Source organism: Nicotiana sylvestris, chromosome 3 (genome assembly GCF_000393655.2).
Source record: "Nicotiana sylvestris chromosome 3, ASM39365v2, whole genome shotgun sequence".
NCBI classification, from domain to species: Eukaryota; Viridiplantae; Streptophyta; class Magnoliopsida; order Solanales; family Solanaceae; genus Nicotiana; species Nicotiana sylvestris.
The window spans coordinates 68,342,066-68,352,680 of NC_091059.1; the positions used below are offsets into that span (position 1 = coordinate 68,342,066).

General features: G+C 35.6%; 1 protein-coding gene across 1 annotated transcript; it reads left to right on the forward strand.

Annotated features, from left to right (window-relative positions):
• Window positions 1–5,272: 5,272 nt before the first annotated feature.
• LOC138887497 (uncharacterized) lies at window positions 5,273–6,186 on the forward strand. The gene is made up of 2 exons (XM_070169255.1): window positions 5,273–5,695; window positions 5,818–6,186. Exons 1-2 carry the CDS (start codon window positions 5,273–5,275, stop codon window positions 6,184–6,186), a joined length of 792 nt encoding a protein of 263 aa, XP_070025356.1.
• Window positions 6,187–10,615: the final 4,429 nt, after the last annotated feature.

The window sequence follows — 10,615 nt, forward strand, 5'->3', positions numbered from 1 at the left end:
AGGGACAAAAAACTATGTGTAAAAAATGAAGCCCTAGAGCAAACAAAAACTACAAAAGCTATGTAAATTTACATAGATATTTTATAAATCCTGGCTCTTGAATCCAACTCCATTGATATCAAATTAGCATATACTATGTAGCAAGATCATAATATTCACAAATTGTAGTCATATAAGCCGGAGCACCATATGTGCAGTCGATTTTTCTTTGATATTATAGACCTTTAGTTTTTTTTAGTAGCATCAAATTAATAAATTATTTAAATGATATATCATGGCTTCTAATCCAATAGTATTAGCATAAGTAAAATTTGCTATATGCGGAGAATACATATTACTAATTTTGAAAATAGTAAAAATACTACAGATTATTTATTCAGAGCTCTATTGCTTTTTGAATTGTTGTATTGATTAGCACACTACTGATACATTAGTTGATATTCCAAAATTCCCTAGCTATAGAAACAAAAAGAAATTTAGAATAGTTTAAGTTAATAAAATATGATATACAAATACGTAAAATTATTTGCAAATACTTTTGTAAATTTAAGCGGCTTAGGAACATAAAATTCGAAATAAATAATTCGTCAAGACATTCATGAGAATTAACACATTCACGACTGTGCACTATAATACACACCCACAAAAAAATGGTCCTCTTAAAACTATATATATATATATATATATATATATATATATATATATATATATATATATATATATATATATATATACTTTCTAAATAAAACTGCCCAAAAAAATTATTAGTAGAAGAACGAAGTCGGCAATATATGTACCTCCATCAAATTACTGCGTCGTCGAAGAAAGCAACTAAAATAAATAATTGGGTTTGGGAATTCAAGAGAAACCCAAGTTGGATGATCAAACTTTTCGTGAGTTCATATTTATTAGTAGTTTTAAATTTATAATGACACTTGATGACTTGAATGGATAAATGAGAAGTCTAGGAAACTGAAGTCTTTTCATCTTTCACTCTTTTAAATGTCTTTTCCTTTAATTGAGTACTGAAATGTAGAGTAACTTTTTTAAAAATACCATCAAGTGATATGGTGCCGTGGATGTGGTTGCTCCTCCCTTAACTAGAGATCTCGAGTTCGAGCCTTGGGTATGGAAAAATCCTTTGTAGGGAGCGCTACCTCCCGAATGGGGCCTTACCCGGCGAGAATCCGGATATAGTTGGACTCCAATGCGGATACCGGACACCGGGTGAGAAACAAAAAAAACGTTTTTAAAATGAATGTACTATATCTGAAGAGTAATTTTATATGCAGAGAAGGGTTAAAAATGTCCCTAAACTATTGGAAAAGGTTTAAAAATACTCTTCATCCACCTATTGGGCTAAAAATACCCATCCATTCACCTTTTTGGTTCACTTATGCTCTTTGACCGTTAGGTCAATACTGAATTAAAAATAATAATTATTTAAATTCCACGTAGTAACTTCTTATTAATCGAAATTAAAACATCTAACCTTTTTTCGGACTAACTCGCCCCAATCACTAACCCAACCCGATAAAAAGTTCAACTGAAAAAAACGTCCCACTTCCATCTAACTCGAGTTAGATGGAAGGATGACAAAAATAACCCTTACTATTTTCACCACGCTTATCTTAGGTTTGTCCACCTTTATGCCACTAAAAGTTGGAAGAAATGATATAATAGGAGTGACAATTTCCATTAGTTATGCTAGTGCGAACTTCCGACAACTATCAGCAGTAAATATCTTTACCTCAATATGTTAGTGAGTAAGCATTTTCCTAGGTTTGGTAGTTTCTTGATATTTATTAGCAGTAGCATTACATCAGGGCTAACAGATCCTAACTAATAAGCCCTATCACCCACATAAGCTGAAAAGTTATTTTCTCCAATTCAATCCTAATTTTGTTTGTTGCATTGGCATTTATCTTTCTCTACCTCTTATAGTTTCCTAGATTGGTCAAGAAAGTTCATTAGTGAAGCATAATTTTGATCTCCTGGTTTCCTAATGTGCTTTTTGTAGCAGTTAACTCGAAGTTAGATGGTGGGGCGTCTTTTTTTAGTTGAACTTTTTATTTGGGTCGAGTTAGTGTTTGGGGCGGGTTAGTCCGAAAAACGGGCAGATACGGGTTGATATTTCTAATAGGTTAGATGTTTTAATTTCGATCAATAAGAAGTTGTAATTTTAAATAATTATTATTTTTAATTCAGCATTGGCCTAACGGTCAAAGGGCATAAGTGAACAAAAAAGATAAAGGAAAGGGTATTTTTAGCGTGATAGGTGGATGAAGAGTGTTTTTAAATCTTTTCCAATAGTTTAGGGGCAGTTTTAACCCTTTTTCATTTTATATGATGATTAATCTTCTGCAAGAGGTGTGAGATTCGGCACTCCAAAATATCTGTTTCATATATATATATATATATATATATATATATATATATATATATATATATATATATATGCAAATATTTTTCTTCCTAAATACAGGAGCCAACAATAATAGTTTATAATAAATAAAACAACAATTATGAAACGTCATAAAATGACAGAAGATGAAGAAGAGGATATATATCAGTTTGTAGATTAATGTGAAGAGATAAGTTTTTCTTATAATTATTTGTAGGAAATCACGAAGAGGTGAGAGAAAGAAGAGGAAAAGATGCATCTGTTTAAAATTTAAGGTTTTTATTAATATATCATATCATCATACTATATTATAAGCATGAACACTTTTAAATAAAGTTATTTTACTAAAATATCCTTTAAAAACTAAATGACCATTTTACGCTTCTATTTGACCCCATAATGATTCGTTGATTAATCTATATAGAAGGATAAAATGATCACTTAGTTTTTAAAGGATATTTTAGTAAAACAACTTTACCTAAAAGTCTTCATGCTTATAATAAAGTATGATATGATTAGTGAAAGAAAAAAAAAAGAGTTGTCTACAAAATAAAAATCTCATTCAATTATTTTTGAAGGAGAAATTTAGCCCCCGGACTACCGAGGAAAGAATCTAAAGAGTGTATTAAAAAAGAATTTTTACCTCCTATAGCAAATGTTAACACCTTATTTATTTTAAATAAATACCATTTAAAAAAATTATATTCTAGAGATACCTTTTAATGTTTATAGCAAAATATCTAATTTTGGTTACCTCCTACCTCTAAGTCACTAAATACGCTATTCAGTTGCAATATTTTCTTTCTCTCTCTACTTTGATACATGTCATTCTCTTCCCCCATTTCCTGAAAACACGACTGAGGGCTCCGCTCGCCGATCTCACAACCAACGACCCCTTCTACTTCTTCCACACACCCTAGACCATGAGAACCCCAAAAACCAGCAGCATCCAATACCCCTAAGCAGCCGCCGCCAGTCCACCAGCTGCTCACTGCCGTCATCCATCAATTTCTAGAAAATCCAAGAGCCAACGACCCCCCTGAACCCCTAAGCTTGATCCACCCAAACTCCTTCTCCTCTTCACTCCCAAGCCTCCAACCGTCCACCCTCTTCCACCAACAACAACCAGCTGCTTCCCACCCCAAAAAAAACCCTATCACACGTCTGGACATAACAAATGTCGAAACAGGGCAAGAACCCCATTAACGACCAGCACAAATAGATAGTACAAGATTCGTAAATTTTACGTTGCAATGCCGTTTCAAACGGCAGTCTAGGCCCAAAAGCAATGTGACTTGACTCAATCATACCCAAAAATCTCCTCTCCATTTCAATGTATTTTCAATGTATCATGCTATATTTTCATGTATTTCATTGTATTCATTGTCTTTTTTTATTATAATTCAATATATCTCGCTGTATTCCATGCATTTCATTGTATTCACTGTCTTTTGTTTTATTGTATTTCAATGTATCTTGTTGTATTCTATGTATTTTATTGTAGTCACCGTCTCGCTATATGCCATGAATATATTCATATATTTTTTTAATTAATATAATTTATGTATTAAGATGTATTATATAATTTCGCTGAAGCTTGCTATGTTTTTGGGATATTTTTCGGTTGAGAATCTTTTTTATACAAGGAAATACAAAATCTATATATTATAATTGAGTTAGTTGAGTCATATTAGGAGTCTATTATATTAATTGATTCACTTTCCGTTTAAAAATAGTATAATCTCCTGTGTCACGTCGTAAATACAGTCGAATATGTTAGATCTGATTTTAATGATGCAAATAATATATCTGTGCAGAAAATCATGGATAATTAGGAAGCTTAAGGAAAGAGATCAATCAACAAAGATCACAAAGATCAATGGACAGCTACGATGGAAAGAATCAAGCAAGCCTAAACTTAAGGCATCAATCAAGTCCAGCACATTAGCATCGAAGATCCTGAACTCTTGGATTGGCGAAATCATTGATAAAAGAACGTACGGAAACGTATGGATTGAGTTACAAGATTGACGGAATATAGGCGCGATTAAAGGAAGACGAAATCACAGAAGATATAAATGGAATCAATCATAGCAAAACTCAAGGAATCAGATAAATCAAGATCTCACTACATATTCATCAAGTGTCTAAATATAGAAGGCCAAGATCCCGAGTTCAACAGAGCCGTTGAAGAACAACTTTGTTCTTGGAAAGAATCAATCTCTTTCCAAGGATCAAATCTCTTTAGAATTCAAGCCTCTCTCTCAAAGTATTTAAACATGTAATCACACCTAGCTAGACATACCTTGATCGAACCAAACACCCTCTATTTGTTCTACTACAAACAAACATTGTAGCTCTTTAAGACCTACTGTGTAACAAGTTAGAGATGAAAGAGAGAACAACGATGTATCAAAAGAGACGAGTGATATAAGAACTGAACTATCACGCCATTTCCAGTGTACTCGAAGAAACGCATTCATTAAAGAGAACTCTCTTGCAACCCAAGGGGACTAAACTAGGATTCACATTGAATCCAAACCAGTATAAAATTTCGATGTCTTTAGTTCCTGCATTTACTTTCTGCATCTTATACCTGTTATTACAACTTTTAGTCTATTGCATCTAGTCGACTAATTGAAAAACCAGTCAACTTATAGAGATTAAGTTTAAAAAATATACAATTCACCCCCCTCTTGTACTTTCAATTGGTATCAGAGCAAGACTCACATTTTTCTTTTGCTTAACAGCTTGTGAGAAAAGATCATGGCAAATCAAGTTATCATAGGAGCTCTCTTCCAGGAAGGAACTTCACAAGTTAGACCACCGTACTTAAATGGCCAATATTTCTCTCACTGAAAAGTGCGTATGGAGATCTATGCCAAGGCATACGATGTTAAAGTTTGGAGAGTCATCAAAAAGGGGAACTATCCCCTGCCAGCTGTTACTCCACCACTTGCTGATCCTGAAGATATAGATTCATATACAAAAGAGCAAATGGAAGTGGTACAAGTTAACAATAAAGCAAGAAACCTGCTTTATAATGCCATAAGTGGTGAAGAGTATGAGAAAATCTCTAGATGTGACACAATCAAAGAAATGTGGGACAAGCATGAGGTTACATACGAAGGAACCAACAAAGTAAAGGAAACACATATCATCATGTTGGTTCATGATTACGAACTCTTTTCAATGAAAGAAGGAGAGTCTATTGAAGAGATGTTTGCTAGATTCAGCAAAATAATTAGCGATCTAAAAACGTTTGGAAAACCTTATACAAGTGGTGATAAAGTCAGAAAAATTCTCAGAAGCCTACCAACCACTTGGCAGACTAAAGTAGTCATACTTGAATATCAGGATCTAAATAAGTTATCCTATGATGAACTACAAGGAGAAATCATAGCCTTTGAAAGACACATCTCAAGAAGACTAGCCAAGAAGAAAATAGGAAAACAGTAGCATTCAAGGCCTCAACTGAAATAGCTGAAAATGAAATCGATGATGATCCTGAAGCTCTACAAGAAGAGATTGCTATGCTGTCAAGAAACATGGATGGCTTAGTGAGAAGATTCAGGAATACGAGGAAAGGAAGAATTTCACCTAGGCAATCCAGGCAATACAACGAACATGACAAGAATGATGGAAAATGTTATGAGTGTGGAAGATTTGGACACATTCAGGCTGAGTGTCCGGATCTAAAAAGGAAAATTTCCAGAGGCTTTAACAAGAACAAATTCTTTGGAAGCTGGAGCGATGAAGACGTTCAGAACATGAAGAGATAGCAAATCTTTGCTTCATGACGATGCTGGAAAAAGAGATAAACAAATCCTCAGGATGCTGGATGGATGAGGACACTTCAGATGACGAATGCAAAGATGATAATGAGAACTGTTTAATGGCACAAGGTGAAACAAGTGAGGTAAGAACTTATAATTATGAAAGATGCAATGAATTGCAGGATATTCTTGATTTAACTTTGAAAGAGTTTCAAAAAATGATGAATGAGCTTAGGAGACTCAATAAAGAAGTTAAAGACTAGAAACTCAAACATGAAGTATGTGAAATCGAAAATGAAGTACTTTAAGAAGAATTTGAGGAATCGCAAATGCAACTCAATGGCAAGCGCAAATCTACCAGTCACAGTTCTGTCAGGTCAAACCAGGCGACTTACAAGTCAACTAGAAAAGGACCAGCTAGAACAAAGTCCACTAGTACTAACACTAGTGAAAGACCTAAAAGTAGGTCAGAAGTTACGTGTCACTACTGTAACAAAAGTGGACATAAGTATTTGTTTTGTCGCTTTCGTAAAGCAAATGTTTCAGGATGGATTTGGAAACCAAAAAATAATTCTGAATCTAGTAATACTAACCCTCCAGGACCCAAGAAAGCTTGGGTACCTAAAAGAAAGTAATGACTATGTTTTGCAGGAACACCCAGAATAAGCCGCAAAAGAAAATGGTACTTAGACAGTGCGTGTTCCAGTCATATGACAGGTGATAAAAACCTGTTCAAAGAAGTTACAAAAATTGATGGAGGAAGAGTTAAATTTGGGGATGCCTTAAAGGGAAAGATAATTGGTACTGAAATAATCCCTTTCAATAACAACCACGGCATCACTGAAGTTTATCTCGTTGATGGACTCAACTACAATCTCCTGAGCATAAGTCGACTATGCGACTCAGGATATGAGGAAAATTTTAAGAAAACAGGTTGTGCTATTGAAGACGAGACAGATAAAACAGTCCTCCCAAGAAAAGGGTATGGAAATGTTTATATCCTTGATGGTTTTGAAAAGATAGATGGTCATATTTGCTTAACATCCATGTTTGATGATCCATGGTTATGGCATAGAAAACTTTGTCATGCAAGCATGCATTTGTCAACACGTGATTTTGGCACGACCCTAAACCCAGATCCGGTTGTGATGGCGCCTTTCGTGAAGACAAGGCCAGCCAACACAACACCCAATTAAATTAATAGATAATAATTCATAATTAAGTCATTAAACATGATAAATTCCATAATATAGTGAAATATAATAACTGCGGAAAACCAAACACAGCCCAACATCGGGGTGTCACCAGTAATGAACATCTAATATAAGTCTAGGAATATGAAAAAGGGACTACACAGTCTATTACAAAATCCAATACAAGGGAAAGATATAATGATAAGAGGGAGAAACATTGGGCTGTGAACGCCGAGCAGCTACCTAGTGGACTTCGAAAATCTGCTGGAAGCTATCAACCCTCGCTAGCAGGACCTGAAGCACCTGAATCTGCACACAGGGTGCAGGGAGTAAAGTGAGTACTCCAACTCAGTGAGTAGTAACAATAAATGAAGACTGAGCGATAAGAAATCACGTAAAAACACAACAACATACTATAAAGAGGCAGAGTAAAACCAGTAAAGTGCCATAAAATAGTGAAATCTCATAAAAACACCTTAGTTCAGTTTAAGCTTCTTTTAAATACCTTTTTAACAGTTAAACAATTAAATGACAGGCAGCTAGAAAGATAAACATATAAAAACTGCCCCTCGGGCACAATACCAATAAAATCAGCCCCTCGGGCAACAACATGGAACAACACCAGCCCCTCGGGCTATATCTCATATCACAATGGGTACCCGCGCTCACTGGGGGTGTATAGACTCCGGGATGGGACCCTTACGGCCCAAGCACAATATCAAGCCATCTTGTGGCATAATCAATAGGCTCTCGACCTCATATCAAGCCATCTTGTGGTGTACAACTCAGGCCCTCGGCCTTATAATCATAATCAGTAACGCATTGCTGCGGTGTGCAATTCGATCCCATAAGTATCCTCACAGCACAGGCCCTCGGCCTTACTCAGTCAAAATCTCATAAACCGCTCGGGCAATAGTAAAACATGATGCTCATCCGAAAATATCATTTAATGTGTTAAAATAGAGTAAATATGGATGAGTTATGACAATAGTAGAATATAGCATGACTGAGTACGGATATAAAATCAAAGCAGCGAGGAAATAGCAGTAAAAGTCCCCTAAGGGTCCAAATAGTTGGCACGAGGCCCAAATATGGCATTCAGCCCAAAATAATGATGATAGCAAACAATTTTCAATCAAATACGCGGTAAAATAGTCATTCGGGATGGACTAAGTCACAATCCCCAACGGTGCACGACCCCACTCTCGTCATCTAGCGTGTGCGTCACCTCAATATAGCACAAAAATGTGAAATCCAGGTTTTCATACCCTCAGAATATAGCATGCGGAAAAAATCAATTTACAACATAAATCCCGAAAGTAACCAAAACCCGACCCCCAGGCCCACGTCTCGGAATTCGATAAAATTTACATCAATAGATTCCTTATCTCCGCACGAGTTCATACATATAAAAAGTCCCAAAATCCGACCACAAATGGCCCCTCAAAACCTCAAGTCAAGGTCTCCAATACCAAGCCCTAATCCCCAATTTTTAACCCTTAATTTCCATTAATCTTAGGCCAAATCAGTGAAATAATGCCTTAGGATTGATTATTAGGTTCAAAAATCTTACCTCCAGACGTTATCCCATGAATCCCTCTTCAAAATCTCCCAAGAAGCTCCAAAGCCTATTTGAAATGGTGAAGAACAACTTAAAAATTGCGAAGGAATCCTTTTATACCTTCTGGCCCAGGCTTTTCGCACCTGCGGTCCAGTACTCGCTCCTGCGGAACCGCTTCTGCGGTCCCATGCGCCGCTTCTGCGGTCATCACTTAAGCTTTCACTTTTTGCATCTGCGATTCACAACCCGCACCTGCGCCATCGCAGGTGCGGTTCCTTATCCGCTTCTGCGGTTCCTGCCTTCCTTGGCTCCTTCCGCTTCTACGATGTTACACCCTGAAATATTACGTCAATATCACATTTCATAGTATTAAGTTACGATAATGTTGAACCCTGAAGTATTGTATGTGAAATTTGTCGTAAGGTAATTGACATCAGTCCAAGTAAAAGATTATTTGGAGATTATAAGGATTATGCTATCTCACAAGTGTTAGCAAATGTGAAACGGGGAGCAAGTCAAAGAAAATGAATTTTCGTCTAAGTTTGGCATGTTGGGATAAAATACGGCTCGAGCTAAAATACTCGGTATTTATGAACAAGTACCATACAAGGTATCACATGACCATAATAGTAAGGTGTATAAGGTATGTAAAAAGTGAGTAATATTTCAAGTAAATGAAAATAATTTTTAATTATGCGGGTAATTGATTAATTACTGGGTAATGAGACATTACCTAATTAACTAATAAGTTGGATAAAGATTAAAATTTCCCTACCCCACGTGGCAGCACCTTTTTTATCCTTTTGATGACTCTTAAAATAAGATCGGAGGTGGCACAATTACAAAATTTGTGTGACAGGAGGCCTTTTCGTTGCTATACTACCTTCTTATTTGTATATGTCTAGAAATAGATAAAGAGTGTTCTGTCAAAAAAGTTTTAGAAGTCAAACTCAATGCTATAACGCTTAATAGTATTGTCCTATCCATCTCCTTTACGTAAATATTTGCCTTTTGCTAAGTTAACTATTTAGATTATCATAAAATGGATAAGTAGTACTTCTACCTTGACTAATTGGCTTTAATGAACATCTACTTCACTTGTGGGAATGCTGAGAAAGGACTTGAAATATTTGAGACCATGGGAAAGCAAGGGATAAATATGGCATTAAGTACTTACTGTGTCCTACTGATTGGTCTTGAAAGAAATGACTTATTTGATAAAGTACAATCTAATAGAAAAGAAAGATGAGATTTAAATCGGAGAGCTGCACTAGAGAAATGTCGAAGGAAGAAACAGTGAGCGATCTTCTTTTTTACTGGAAACTTAGTCGGTTGAGACACAGGTCTCTAGACACTTTCCTTGAATAATTAGAGTACGGTGTAAACCTTCTTAAGAATATCATACGGATTTTTTCTACTCCAGGTATGTTAAGGCTATCCCTTCTTTCTTTTGGCATGATCCATACGATACGAACGAAACGTGCAAATGCACAAATTTTATACATGACTCATAGAAGTATTATGTTCTTGAATTTCCATGTGTCATAATATATTATCTTCTGCTCGTGGGTCTCAGAATAATACGCAGTTGGAAAAGTTTATCCGGAAGGAATATCGAGAGTATTATGTATTTGTCATACATTTCACTCATTTATATATGTGCATTGACCCATGACCAGAT

Bases quoted from the DNA above. Each gene is read 5' to 3' on its own strand.
- LOC138887497 (XM_070169255.1), top strand. From the start codon at position 5,273: ATGGAGATCTATGCCAAGGCATACGATGTTAAAGTTTGGAGAGTCATC. The intron at 5,696-5,817 runs GTCAGAAAAATT...AGCCTTTGAAAG, and splicing joins CTTATACAAGTGGTGATAAA to ACACATCTCAAGAAGACTAG.